We start from the raw sequence: 15256 nt of genomic DNA on the forward strand, positions 1-15256 counted from the left end.
ATATGGCTGTTTTATTAAAATTTATTTATTTGAACTATGTAAGATACTTGTTACTTTCCCAACGTTGCCACTAAATCCCTCAATAAACCACTTTCTATTGGTAATTAGGTCTGATTATACTATTTTTTTTACAAAGTGCTTTGAGATCTACAGATGAAAGTGCTAAATAACATTAAGTGTGTATGTGAAACAGATAAATTAACATACAGGAAACTACTGCAAAAAGCCAATGCAGAAGAACCCACTGATTCATTAAATCTGGTAGTAAATGTCTGATGAATTAAGTATAAATAGGGATAACCTTCCATTTTCCTCTGGTTTTAAATCACCCATGTCAAAGTTTTTTGTAGATCTTCTAAGTGTTAGCGCAGTTCAGAAGTCCTCAGTTGTGTTCCATCCAGTCCATCAGAAAACAGGAGAAATTCAGAATCCATGCATGCCTGATGGAACTGGTTGATACAGCTGGAATATCTTCTAACTAGGATTTCTGGAGTGGCAGGGTTTATTGTCCTCTCCCTCCTCCCCCCTCTAGTCTCACCCTAAGCTACCTAAAGCATAATGCTTTGTGAGTCCTTGTTAAACTCTATTTGAAGGCACACAGTTAAATTTAAGGAGACAATGACCACTTTCCATAAAATATTTTTATTGATTATGAAAGAAAGAAAAAGCAGTAAATTCCATCAGATGTCATTAAAAAGTAGGGATTACATGTGGATTTGATACATACATAAAACCAGAAAAACAGCTTACCTGATTTTTTTTTGTCCCCCCCCACTTGATCTGGCTTTAAAACATGAACACAACTTAGCACAACTCTGAGGTCAAGGCTGCTACAGAAGTTTCCAAGAAGTGTGAATTGATGGCAGAAGTGTAAGTGAGTCTGCTATGGAACTGTTACATCTCAGCTTTTGGAGCCTTGTATCTATTGCTATCCTTTAATTCACTTTGCCTACAAATATGTATTTCAATTTGAAAACCTGCCTCATAAGATTTGCCTCCGTGAGCAACATCTGCAAATGACACCTGTGTTTCTTCTGAGCAATTCCCTTCAGTTTTGAGAAACTTGTGCACTTGAAACTCAGCACAAAACCAGGCTGACCTTACAAATTCCTATGCTAATACTTTGCAGAGTTTATCTACATTTGCCAACCTCCAATCTAAGAGAAGAGTTTCATTTGAAATGAAACCTATAATGGAAAAGTCAAAGGAAGTGTAAAAAGGAAAGCTGTTCTCTCCACAGGAATGAAAGCCAGCAGGCAACGTCCGTGCCTCCCTAACGCAGGTTATTTATTAGCCCAGCAAAAGGCTGCAGACATTTGCAGCTGATTCAATGGCCAATCCCATTCTCCTGTTACTGTCCAGAAAGGAAGGTATTTCTTTTGTTCTAGCTGGAAATACTCATCCATGAGTTAAGACTCTGCCTCCATCCCTGTGCCAAAAGTGTTCTGCACTTAGCGTTTTCATTTCTTGGCTATGAAACTGGAATAACAGTTTTTGCTCACCCATCAAGAATTCAGTAAGTTAAAAACTATGAGGTGCTGAGATTCAACAATTATAGCAATATTGCTATAATTTAGATCATATTAATCCTGCCTTTTTAGCTATAGCCTAAAAACAATGACCTAGATTGTGCACTGTTCAAGGACAGATAAGCCAGACTGGAAGTGTATGAGAAAAAAATCTGGGGATGCACAGCAAGTGCCCTTTGCAATCTCACTGAGGAAGGGAGAACATTTTACTAATGATGTATCATTTGTTGCTGAAGTTGTATGCCATTAGCACATGAAAACCTGTTCCAGACACTGTTGCTCCTGCATATAAACTCTGAGAATGATTTACTGAGTTTAGTCTTACACCTGTATTTGAGGAGTAGAGGACAGTCAGCTTCTCAGAAAGGTCAGCTCCTTGCACGTTTGCTGTTTCATACCTACCGTTTAATGTTTTCCAAACCATTGTTATGACAATGAAGTATTGCCTTCATTGTAACCTGGAGTTCTTCAGCTTCTCAATCAGTTATTTTACATAAAACCTCAGATATTTATTTGGAATCTAAGCACATGTACCTCTGCCATCCTCAGGTTAAGATTATTTCAGAGTTTGTAACAGAAGGGTATTGCATGGCTGAATTCATTCTCAGTTCTTCTGTCACCGTGTTCAATGTACAAACATGGAGCAAACTCAAGTCAAACATTACTACTGGTAATTTTATCTAAAAGTAGAAGATTATAACATAACCTGCCTATACCAACTACTGTGTGCCACCTACTAATCCTAAGGAAAGTGGATCCCTTTTCCCCCCATCGAACCTATTTTCAGAAGTCAGTGATTTGGCCAAATCACAGAGTTTGCTCCAATAGAACAAAACACTTCCAACACCTCGTGCACCGTATTGCACGTACAGAGTAATACTCTGCATGAGACAATGACAATGCAGTGAAACCACTAGAAATATTACCTTTGTCTTCACAGACTTCTTGACTCCTCTGTGGGTTAAGTTTCCTGCTTGATTTGAGTGATGGTGAATGGCTTGTAAGTGCCCTGGTTTTGTGGATTTATGGGTTGCTGAAGAAAGGGTGGGGTTTGTTTGTTGGTTGGGTTTTTTTTCAATATTGTGGCTGTTCCACACACTTGATTTTATAGGTAAACTCATTCTCCTAAGAGTATCTTGTTGGAAAGGCTATCTAAATTTCAGACAATTTTATCTTCAGAGTTGTATTTCCCATTTTTCCCTATTTACATACTTTTAAATAGCTTTTATATATAATAAAAAATATTAATGTTTCCATTAAACATTCAACAACTCGTGTCAGATTGATTTTTGGTTTGTGATTTTACCTAGGATTTAACCTCCCCTGTTTTGTGCTTACCTGGTCCCTCAAAGGGCAAGAGTTTGGAAGGAATTGGGTCCTTAGAACTCAGGGGGATCAGGTAGAGATCCTTGATATGTCTGTTGTTATTAGCTACAACACCAAAACGACCACGACTGCTAAAATAGGAGTAGAGGGAGATATAGGCAACTTCTTCTTCTTCTGTTGCAGGATGAAAACGAATTAAACACAATTCCTGTAATACAAAAGCAAAGTGGAAAAATTCAACCTGAAACATACCAGCAAATAAAATGGTAAAGGGCAAATTCCAGGGGTAAAATTAAATTGTACATTTATCACTCCAACTATCTTTTCAAGGCAATACTCTGGCTTCAAGAGAGTACTGTTGTTCAATTTGTAACATTAAAGCAGGATTAAGTTTGTCATTTTCAGAATACAAATGACTTGTGTATCTTACATCAAACTGAACATCTCGAGGCTCAGATTTACATGAAAGAAAAGGAAAATTCTAAGTTTCATGATTTTATCTGTATATTGTGTGTATTTTTTTCACTTCTGAAGTGTTTTTAATAGCAAAATCTATTACATCCATTAAATTATAAGTTCCTTTTCTTTAAAATTTTATTTTCAATCTTCAATACTGAATAAATAGATTATTTATGTTCACTCATTAAAAATGAACAATTAGCATGAAGATTTAACTACTGTGCAGGACAGTGAGATCAAGAGCATCTGCAGCTCAATAAATATGTTTTTTCAATAAAGCAAAAATTTTAAAGGAATAAGTGGTGTTGGTCGTTTTCAAGGTGTGATCTATGTCAGTATTTGCCATTTACTAATTTATATTATAAAAAGTCATCATTTTCTATTGCTGTACTTTTCTTCTTGGTTTTGCAAAGGATTTTAAGTTGAATACCTTAGAAAGCGAAGATTTGAGTTTGCCAACATAATCCCAGACTGTCTTCGGCAAGATCCTCCCACCAATATGAATTGTGTCTGGTAAATCCTAAACAAAAAGTATTACATGGTAGTATGAGAAAAACCAAGAGACTAATGTTTGAAGGTTGCCCCATCCCAGTAGCCTAATAGATAATGCACTATTATATTTTAGTAAATTTTCATACATGCTTTTCTACTTTCAGACAAGCTATTTCTAAATTTCAAGGAGTTTAATTACAGCATGTTACTAAAAGGCTATCAGTATATATGAAACAGAAAAACCATTCCCAAACAAGGATAGCAGCAAATTATCCAATAGTCCTGTATGCCCATTATTTGTGTTGTTTTTATAGGGAAGCTGCTATTTGAAATACAGATTGTTTTTTCCACACTTTCAGTTTCTCAGGAAATGCTGCACTCGTGACTACAAGTCACATGAATTCTAGTGAGCTTCCTGTCACGAGGACACCGAAACCCATTTTAACAAAAGCAATACAAAAAAGAACCACCAATCCTACTAATAAAAGTCCTAAACCACACATTTGTGTTTGAAACTTCCTAACAGTCATGTAAAATGCATTTCAGAGAAAAAAAAAAGAAAAAAAAGAGATAAAGAAAAGCTTATTTGTTTTAGTGCAAACCTTTACACTGTCTCATTGTTTGAAGGCACACCCTCCCAGAACAACAGCATCCAACTGTTTTTATTTGAAAATTAGTAAAAAGGATTGTATTTTTCCTAACTGGCCAAACAAAACTTTGCAATTCATCACATTAGTGACTCATCTAGTTCTAGAGCAGAACAAGACATCTACTTTAAAATACTGGCTCTAAAACTTCTTTTCCAAAAGTGAAGCTGAAATACAGGTGTTACTCCATGTTAGATCCTAACGTGTAGAAATGTTTAAAGACATGAGAAGTCATCACAAATTTGTGAGGAATTTTTAAATTCCTTTTTTTTTTCCTTGATCTACTTTTCCCATTACTAAAGGGATTACTAAAGGATTCCCACTGCTACAGTTCTAATATAACAACATATAAATGTAGTGACCCCAACCTTTCCAGCAACAGGCACCGCAGTACAGATTTATTCTAAACACAAACACATCAGCGCTAACCTCGCTAAGATAATCAAAACACCCGGAGACAGGATATGCTTTAGTGACAAATTTGGCCACACTCTGCATGTTAATAAATCCTTTCCAAATGGTGTTGAGACGAGAGAGAAAGTGGGAAGTATCGCTGTCTTGAGGTGAGCGCGGCTCTGCAACGCTGCAAAACAAATCCAAAACAGAGAGGTTACAGAATACACATGAGAACGGTCCCTTCTTTTGTTCTTTTCTTCCCTCCTTCTATTGATCAAATACTTTCTTTTAAACAAACAGAATTTTTACTAAATGCTTTGTTAATATTTTCCATTAACTTGGTACTAGCGAAAAAAGCAAGGAGTAACAGAAAATAAACTTGTAGCTGCAAGCAGGCAAGAAAAAGATGTCAAAAGATAGGACTTTAAAATTAGATTAGCATTATAACTGCTGTGATCCTAACTCTATAAAAACTAATCTGAATTATATATTTCCCACTAACTGAATCAACAGTATGTGTCTAAAAGATTCTCAAGTAAAAGAATTTGCTATGAACAAAAATCTTTTAACTGCAGTTTCATAAGGATATACTTTGCAATATTTAATTTTACTATTGTACATACCCAGAATAGGAAAGAAATCCACTTCATTTCAAGCTGATCAATTGGCTAATTTTAATTCATATCCATAAATTCAGATGGAACAGTATTTTAATCTGGAAATGCCTTTAAACCATCTCTCACATATACTCACTTATATATTAATGTACGTGCAGACTTCTAAGCCTGCCTAATACCTTCAAGTTTTATTTATCTGCTGAAATGCATTGTAGAATCTTTGCTGTCCTCATACACTGATGCTCAGAAAATTTTACCAACTAGAGAAGGTAAATGAGGAGATGGTAAATTAAAAATCTGAATCCTGCTACCTGAACTTTAAAGTTGAACAAGCCTTTTGATTGGGAGGAGGGGAAGAGGACATGGGACACATGAGACTTTGAAGATAACCACATTAAAGATTCAGTAGCTTGGCTTACTATTAAGTATACGCACTTGATATTGGGTGAATGATGAACTGCTAAGTATCTTGGATCTGGTGAGGATGATGGTTTTGTTAATATAGATTTGGGGACAGTCATAACCGGTTTTGAAGTCTCCTGTTTTGTTTCTCCTGTTGAAACTTTCTCAGATGCAGGACCAGAACGCAGGGCTGGTGTCACAATACCAGAGGAGCTGCTCATTGCTGTCCTAGGGTCTCTGCCAGAAACTGTTACGGTTGTGACAACTCCACCAGCACAAGAGGCAGGAAAAACAGAAGTCTCTTCAGGTGCAGAAGGATCTGTATTGCTGTGGCCCTGGGTTGTAGGAACGTAAGTTCTTTCTACGCTTGACTGAGAAACTGTTTCTGCTACTGGTCCAACTTCAGTTTCCACTGGGGTTTCAGAGACGGCCTCTTTGACAGGCTCTGCTGTTGGGGTTGGTGCAGAACTTTCATACTTTGGCTGAACTTCTGGTTTTGATTTCGACTCCACCTTTTTAACAGAAGCCATGGACTTCATCTTCTTAGGTGGTACTTCATCATCAGATGCTGAAATCTGACCTATAAGTTTATTTCAAAAGCTTTTGATTACTATTTAACATTGAAATAGTTTGAAGATAAAAACAAACAAATAAACAAAACTCTCAACAATTCTTGTACTTGGCACAAAGGCAGCACTGTAGATACCTGTACAGATCTTGCAGTTCAGGTCAAAAAGATGGGCTCGATGTTGACTTGTTGTGTCCTTCAACATACTGCTAAAAACATCTAGAGAAGGAGCACTGTTTAAATTTGGGGCAGATCGGCCTGACTCTTGCTGCTCCTAAAAGGGAATAAACACAAAAAAATATTCCAGTTGATCAGTAATTCTACAATTTAAAAATATATTGGAAACTGTTAATTGACATCAGTTCTTAAAAAAAAAAAAAATAAAGGCCTTAGTTAAAGCATATCATGTTATGTCAGATAGAGTTCTCAAATAATATTTGTCCTCATTTCATTCCACGGTGTTCTGATGCAGATAGCTAACATTCAGAAATAAAAGATTTCTCTGTAAACTGACAGCAAGGGCTGAAAAATGCACAGCATTTTAGAAGTGCATGCAAAACATGCCTATCATTTCATTGTTGTACTCCTTCAAACTGAAAGGGAAAACACTCATAGCACATCTAATAGGTGGTAATATCCTTGCAAGGTCATTGAAACAATCTGCACTTCTGATTAAAAATTTGAGGCCCTAGTTATGATTTCTCTCCCTTGATGTCTTCGTGCTGAAGCCAATACTTACATCAGAATCAGACACTGGTGGAGAATCTTCCATATTTACAACTTGTGTATGTTCTCGTTTTACAGATGTTTTCTTGATTTCATGCGATTTGCTTCTTGACTCTATCATCTGAAAGAAACACAACCATTTTGGTAAAAAGCCCTCATATTTATCTTATAATTTTATTCTGTACTTTGTTATCATTTGTGTGGTGATAGCAAAAAAGGATATAGAAATGGAACATTAGTATTTCATTAGGAAGAAAACAGTGCATTCACATAATGTGAGTAGTAAGGGCTGGCAAACTCCCTCTTAATCCCTATCTAAGGACATGGAGAAAAATTATGTTACTTACTGCTTTAGCTGGTTTCTCTTTCCATACAGACAGTTCTTTAGATAAAAGTTCTTCTGGTTTCATTCTCACTAGTTTGGACAGTGAGATTTCCTCCCGAAGAACACGATGAAAAAGTCCCTGAAAACAAAACAGACTTTGTTGCCATGCTGAAGAGAACCTGCTTGGGTAACTAACAAGATCTGCAGCGCCGAAAAGGCAAAATCTGTTCCAGTTTCTTAACTGTCTATTAAAAATACTGGCTACTTATAAGCACATTTAGACAGGTGCAGCAACCAGAAAATAAGGATGAAACAAACACAAAGTATGAATTTTCCTCATTATCATCAATATTTATCAATATAACTGAATAGGAATGTCAGAAGTTGAGCAGCCGCTCTCCTGTTTCATATCTCTTGTAGAAATTAAAAACATAAATAAATAAAAGAAAGAAGTTTCAAATGTTCTCTAGTGGATATTTTTATCTGCACCAGCATCTATTTTTTTCTTCTAAAGCATAAATATGATCATGTATATGGGCAGTATCCAACACATACTACAGAATGTCACAAGAGGAAAAATTAATAAAGTATGAATATATTTTAAGAAAGCCAATCTGTAAATAAATATTTCACACCAAATGCCCAAACTTAATAAATACACATGACCAAGTAGACTTCAAATTCCTAGTGGATAATTATTTTCTTTTAAAGATTTGAATAGCTTTATAATAATCTTCTATAGTATAATTCATAAGTCTCTATCTTGAAGCTCTTAACGTTGAGAGCAGAATTTGATGTATAATTAAAAACCAAAAGTATTTTTCAGTATATATTTACTGTTTAAGGAAATTCCAAACCTGATTTTTGGGGTCCTTGAGATTGAACATGATGCTACGGTATTTACTCTTGTATCTGTTGTCCGTAACTTGAAACAAATTAAACATCTCCTTTTCAATATTGAGAGCAATTTTCCCTACTTCGCTCTCTGTCATGACCAGATCATCGCTATCGTTGACTCTGTTAAAAACAAAAAAGGGTACATGCATTTATGTTAGGCATGAATCTTCCAGTAGCAATCATTAAACCTTATCTTTTCAGAGGAAGGAGCTAACCTAGGCTCCTCCTCACTAAATGAGAACTCAAGACCCCTTTAAGAGACATCCCAAAGCTAAAGGCTCTCTCAGGACACTGAGCTGTGAACTGCTGTCAGCCTTTCCAACTACTCCTGCACTGAAATCAGGAGCTTCTCTGCCGAAATGACACGGGGAGCCCAAGCACTTGAGTTTTGGTCCTAGATTTTCCACTGTGAACAGCATTTCCATTTCAGAGACAATCACAGAATGGTTTGGGTTGGAAGGGACCTTAAAGCTCATCCAGTTCCAACCCCCCTGCCATCAGCAGGGACACCTTCCACTAGACCAGGTTGCTCAAAGCCTCATCCAGCCTGGCCTTCAACACTTCCAGGGAGGGGGCATCTACAACTTCCATGGGCAACAATACCAGAGCACAGTGCTCTGTAGCAGGTATTGATCGCTGGCATGAGCTTCAATAATTGTCATGGAACAACTTGCTTCTGTCTGCTTGGGGCCTTTTTTTCTTTCTTTCCTGATAGTTGTCCACTGAACACAGTTTGTTGTTGATTTTTATATTGGGAGGGGAGAGACTCTCTACTTCAGCAAGCCTGTAACCTTTCACTATGATATTTCCTCTACTATGTTCCCTACAACCTCTTCATCTCCAAACACTGTGATCACCAGATTTTAAAGCTTCAGAGCACCTGCATTATAAAAGCTTCAGTGCTGTAATTTAGTTCGTCAACTGTAATTACCTCAATAGAAATGGAATAGTGAAGGGTTTTTTGGTGGGGCTTTTTTTAAGGCTTTTTCACATGCACAGTTATTTTATATCAGGATTTTGGTGGTTTTTTTTTTTTTTTTTTTAAACATAAACCTGAAATGCTAATTATACTTGTAATTTGTAGAATAAATTCAGTCCCTCAATATCCCTTATCAAGAAGTAAACAAAACTCTGCTACCTAAACATTTACATCTAGTTGTAGCTTCCTATAGAAAATAAGTGCTTTGAATTCCCCACCTTTTCCATAAAATTTCTTTTAGGGACCGTCGAATATTTTGTCGAATCTGTGAGTTGGGTTGTGTCTGGATAGGGGTAACTGATGCTTTTGCTTGGCTACTTCCAGATGCAGCAGAAATGGAAGATGGTGAAGGTTTTTTGAGTCCTCCACCCAAACTGGAAGATGTAGTTGGTTTTTTGGAAACTGTTGAGCCATGAGAAAGAGCTGAATGTTTCGAAGGAACAGCGCCTGATGAAGGAACACTGCCTGAGGAAGGCCAAGGTTTCTTGGGAATTACACCTTTGAAACTTCCAGCAGAAGGTTTAAGTGGTTGCTTAGTTAGTGATGTGCTAGAGAAGGCTGGGGACTTCTTTGAAGGAAGAGTTTTAGTGAGAGATGTCTGCTTCTCCATTATAGATGCACCAACTTTCTTTGATGCTGACACAGACTCTGCTCTATCTTCATGCTTTTTCTCTTCCCTTTGAGCTGTTAAAACAAAGAAGAAAACACAATATTAAAGGCTTAACTTTATAACTTCCTATTCATGAAGATCAGTTACCTATCTATAAAGAAAAGTGTGTGAAGTGACATCTCCAGAGAATAAATATCAAGCAGACAATTTAAGGTATTTACTTTCACTAGTCTTTTTTAAAAGTAACTTTAAAAAACATAGAGGTTGACATAACTGTTTTGAAGAAATTTTATCTTTGATCCTTCAGAGAATACTCCATCTCAGAGGCTGACTGAAGAGTTTAAGAGAGTTCCACTTTGGCTTTAAAGGTTGAAAATTTTATTTATCTATGCAAGAAAACTGGAGGAAAAAAAAAAAAAGGCACCACCTTCAAAGATTCCCAAGTGGGATAAACTTTCAAAACATCCCAAACTTCTGCACATTCAAAAAAATAATTTTAAAAAAAAGTGATATAACCTACGTCTGACATTTAAACAGAAAAATTCTCACAGCACGTTACAGAACCTGTTTATTACAGAGACTGACTTGATGAGTCCATGAATTTGCAACTGCATTATCACCTTTTTAGCATTACTGAAGTTTCATAAACCCTTTCCCCCAGATGTTTTATTTAAAAGAGGAAGCTCAGCACAGAAGTTGCTTAAAAAATTTAAAGACACACTCAATCTACTTGATTGCTAGCATTAATATCATACCAATGACATTGCCATTAATACTCTAAATTTATAGAACAATTAGATATTAACATTGTTGCTCAGGCTGGGGCCATCTAATTCCCACCATTCGCAAACTATTCCATTCACACTATTCAAATTTTCAGTTTAATCTTTTTTTTTCCTAAAGTTAATAGAATAATTGATACATATTATATACAAGAAAATTTACAAAGTATAAGTAAGGGCTCCAGTTTTCACCCATGTTGAAGTTTTACTTGCCCAGGACTTTCAAAGCAAGGATTTCTTTAAATTGCATTTCATCTGTCCACTTTCTGCCACTTTCTGCCACAATTCAACAGAGAAAAAAAAAAAAAACAAACCCCAAAACCTCAAAAACATAAAATCTTACCCCCTCCAGGAAAACTCCCATCGTTTACAGGACATTAAAGTTACAGTGGGCTAACACTTAACACATTTACACTGATGGCTCAAACAAGGAAGGGTTCTGATGGAAACTACCAAAAAAGCCCTCCTGAAATACAAATTTCAATTAGAAAAGTCACATTTTCTCCCCAAAAAAGCCTTATTTTTCCCCCTCACAAATCCTTAGATAACCACTGACCAGTTAACAAGTTATTTTTAATGTTTTAGCTAGTGAAGGTTTGTAGATTAATTAGCCCAGAAGCCCTAGCTGCAAAATGCAGGACACTTCCTGGGCAAGACCCACAAATTACCTTTCACTAACTTTACCAAGGACCAAACAGTCCCTCTTCACCTTCCAGATCTGCTATAATGAGAGCAGAAAATACTAGGAAGGGTCTAAATTGTCCACTCTTATCTGTTCTGAGATGGACTTGAAGGGGACAAAGCACTCCTGAGCAGTCTGGTTCAAGAAACCCCACAAACCAGCTCATACCCCTCAAATCGGGAAGCTCTGGAATGCTGAACAGACATAATGTGATCTTTCCTTGTTTGGGGAAGAAACTGCCTTGCAGCTCTTCTCCAGATTTAAGTTCAGGTATGTTCTCAATGTTAGCATGTGCTTCCAGAAGAGAGACACTTCTCACCCTGGTTTCTTGAAATGGGCTTTTACTCTTGGCAGTTTCACCAGAAACACCGAAACTGGTGGTCAAGGTGAACTAAGAAACGAGGCTGTACTTGAACTTTTGTAAGGCTGAGTGGAAGGGTGTGTGCTGAACATCTGCTGGAACACAAGAAGCCAGAAGATCCAGAAATACTGTATATTTACCCCCCCCTTTTTTTTTCCTAGAAGTATTTTACAAGTAGACACCTGAAGGAATTCTTCTGAGTGAGACATAACTATGTGAAGTGTAAAACGAAAACAACTGCTGTAATACAGTAAATTATTTCAAAGGATGTGAAGATCTTGCTATAAAGTAAACTAAAATTAAGTAAATTAAAATTATCACTCTTAAGACAGTGTTTTTCCTAGAGAGTGGCTGTGGTTATTGTCAGAGACTGAGCCAGGGAGACCTTCCGTGCGACCCACAATGTCTCTCCTTATGTCTCCACCCTCCCCTACCCCACTAACACTGTCCTGGTTGTCCGGAGGGCTTTGGCAATCCCAGGAGGGAGGAAGGGGACCAGGAACTATTGCTGATGGGTTTGGCTTGGTCAAACTAAGCACCTGGAACTTAACAGAGGTAAAAAGCCAAAGTATTTAGAGTTAATAGTCTTGAATAGAGAGAAGGTGACTATCCAAAACGTGTGCACTGATAACGCTGCAGGAATTACTCTACTTCCATTCTTTTTTTCCTGGTTTATTGTGTCTTCTGCACAGATTTGTACCTTTTCAGGCAGATAGGACAGAAGCACGTTTTTGTGACTCATCATGGAAAGGCAGGAGAGCACAGCTAGGGTTTCAAAACAATGACAGTAAAATTCAGTCCTCAGTGACATTTAGGTATTTTGGTTTACAGCAGAAGTACAAAATGTGAAATTCTAAAGTTGCATGTGAACCTCCATACATTATCTTTTTAATTAGTTCAAATTAGTTAACAAAAACTACATTGATAAAATTAAAAAGAGCACAGCCAAGATGTTTTGTGTCAATTAGATACAGTAGATGAGAACTATGCCCACACCACAAACCTTTCTATATTACGAACAGATATATCATAGTAAGAATATGTACTTCTAAAATAAATAAATAGAGGTTCTAGTACAAAGGTAGATTGAAGTTCCCAGGGTTGAAGGGCAGCAGAATCAGTAAGTGTCCAAGGAGAAAGATGCAGAAGCATCTTTTATTCTGCAGGCTGACACCCTGACTATTTACAAAGGTTTCCAAAGGAAGACATGTAATTCTGTGCTTCTTCGACAACAGCAAATGTACAAATAGTTCCTAACTGTCCAAGTGTAGAGGTCTCAAACTAAACTACTACTTTGTACCAATTAAAACTGTCTACCTGGCAGTACTTGTTGCTTAGAGGAACTGATGGTACTGATTTTGTCTGTAATAATTTGGTCACATCGAGGTTATTTAGTCCTTCAGAACATCTACCAACTCCTCTTTCAAATTTACCAGACACCTCCCTGTACTTGAAGGACGCTGTCAAACTGTGTGCATGTTTTGACAAAGAATCAAGACTATTTAAAGCCTAAAGCCTCCATATGCAAATAACCTGTGATGGCTGCAGATAACCTGAACTTAAAAAAAAAAAATCTTATCTAATTTTGACTACAAAAAACCAGAATTTTTGTCCTATCAAGTTTTGGTTTTTACCGAGACAAGTGTTCTGCCAGGTAATCCAGCTGAACCAACTCACTGTGTCGTTACTTGGGTCTTGGATCCAAAGCACAGGAGCACCCAGCCGAGTTTGTGGAAGGAGCAGGACTGCCTCTTCTGGTGGCAGCTCGCTCTTCTATTGACTTGGCCACAACATGAACACACTCCATTACACACACTATTACACTATCTTCTGACAGTTATCAAACTATGGAAAGTGTCTGTTTGGAAGAGTTACCAGAAATGTGTACTCTTTTCAGAGAGCAGTATGCCAACACGTGGAATTTAACTTCTGAACTGATGCCACAGTTGCTCAGCAAATTGACAGGATATATAATGGAACAAGTATTGTTTCAGACGACAAGTTTCAAATCACTTTGCCTTGCAGTCCACTTGAGGAGAAGACACAGCCAATGCTTACTATATATACTGGCCACTGAATTTTATATGGTGATGTTTCTTGTCCTTCTCATCAGTAGCTCCAGTGTACCTACAATAAATGCTCTTAAACAAGTTTAAAATAAAAGGTCAGATATGACTACTACAGTAGCTATCCAAGCTAACAAAAACAGGGAGCTTCACCGCAGACAGAAGATTGGTGTCAAAATATGGTATTTGGTGTTTCCTCTATTTGGCACTCTTGAAAGTAGTGGTGTGCCTCGCTTGGCTTCATGTTAGAAACGTTATTAAAAACAAACCCAAACATTAGTTCCTATTCTTCCCATTTTGCCCTGTGAGCCACTTAGCAGGACAGCAACAGGATTATGGGCTAAAAAGACTGAAAGCTACAGACGGAGCTAATGAGTCAGCTCATTGCCAAAGTGAAATCCAATGAATCCTCTGGCAGAAAAAAGTACACTCCTTGCAGGGCTTAAGAAATAGCATTATTATGGTATGTTCACTACAGACATAACTATAATCTCTCCCAATAGATGTCAACAGATACAGAACCTCTCCCTGAAGGAAATTCCCTGTGAAGCTAAGCCAAATATTGCAATATGCAGCTAAGAACAAAACTTCTGTAAGCGGCAGAGGACATTCCTGCCGCGTTGTGTTACAGACGAGCCTGTTGAAAGCCTGATGGTTCTGTACACCTCACTCCTGTACATCTCAACGCTGTTGCAGCATTGTAATGTGGTTGTTGAGGGACAATTTAAGAACCATTTCCACAGCGTAGTACTGTTTAATTTTGTGTGAAGGATGTGCAGGATGCACTCGGATCACAACCCCTCACCTGCACTGGGCGGCAGGGTTTTACACCACCAGCATGGAAACTATCCAAAGGAAGCTTTGTGCTTCCTCTGATCTTCCCAAAATATTTCTGTAGAGCATTCAAGCCTCTGCTGGTTCTTCCTCCTTTCCTTCTCCACTCAATCTCTCTTAGGTGTAGCAGCTTTAGAAAGTCACTTCAAAAATACACCACCCTCTTCTCCCCCTCTAGCTTCTATTTAAATTACCTTATTTGTGCTGGGTTATTTTGCTGGAGATCTGATCTAGTTTTTCCAACTTTTAAACACCTGAAGAATGTGCTATTAATTTTCTTTCTATAGTTTTAAAGTTATTCAAATCACACTGTAAAGATCTTAAATTTCTTGCTCTATTTGACGCTTAAAGTTTTAAACCATGCTGTAGATAAAACCATAGGCAGTTACACTTGAAGTCTGGTTTGTAATGAGCCTGTAAGGCTCAGACTTTTTTCTTTTATTTTTTTTTTTTAAAGCATCACAGCTACTATTACAAAACACTAAAGACTTTGGTAAAAACTATCTTGCAGCCATGCAAGCTGATGGTTTGTTACATGGTACTAATTATAAGCAATTT

At 37.2% G+C, this 15256-nt stretch overlaps 1 protein-coding gene across 1 annotated transcript in view; it reads right to left on the bottom strand.

The window, feature by feature from the left end:
• Positions 1-2867: 2867 nt before the first annotated feature.
• The window catches only part of DIDO1 (death inducer-obliterator 1), a gene marked incomplete at its 3' end in the record, with an annotated part of 29035 nt that continues 16646 nt past the window's right edge, over positions 2868-15256 (bottom strand). Inside the window, exons 7-15 of the mRNA XM_010171280.1 lie at positions 9582-10047; positions 8345-8504; positions 7510-7626; positions 7176-7283; positions 6575-6710; positions 5902-6448; positions 4883-5036; positions 3745-3834; positions 2868-3063 (exon numbers count right to left, since the gene is read on the bottom strand). Coding sequence (XP_010169582.1) covers positions 2868-3063; positions 3745-3834; positions 4883-5036; positions 5902-6448; positions 6575-6710; positions 7176-7283; positions 7510-7626; positions 8345-8504; positions 9582-10047 — 1974 coding nt within the window. The remainder of the gene's footprint in view (positions 3064-3744; positions 3835-4882; positions 5037-5901; positions 6449-6574; positions 6711-7175; positions 7284-7509; positions 7627-8344; positions 8505-9581; positions 10048-15256) is intronic.

This window comes from Antrostomus carolinensis, unplaced genomic scaffold (genome assembly GCF_000700745.2).
Source record: "Antrostomus carolinensis isolate BGI_N321 unplaced genomic scaffold, ASM70074v2 scaffold20557, whole genome shotgun sequence".
Lineage (NCBI taxonomy): Eukaryota > Metazoa > Chordata > Aves > Caprimulgiformes > Caprimulgidae > Antrostomus > Antrostomus carolinensis.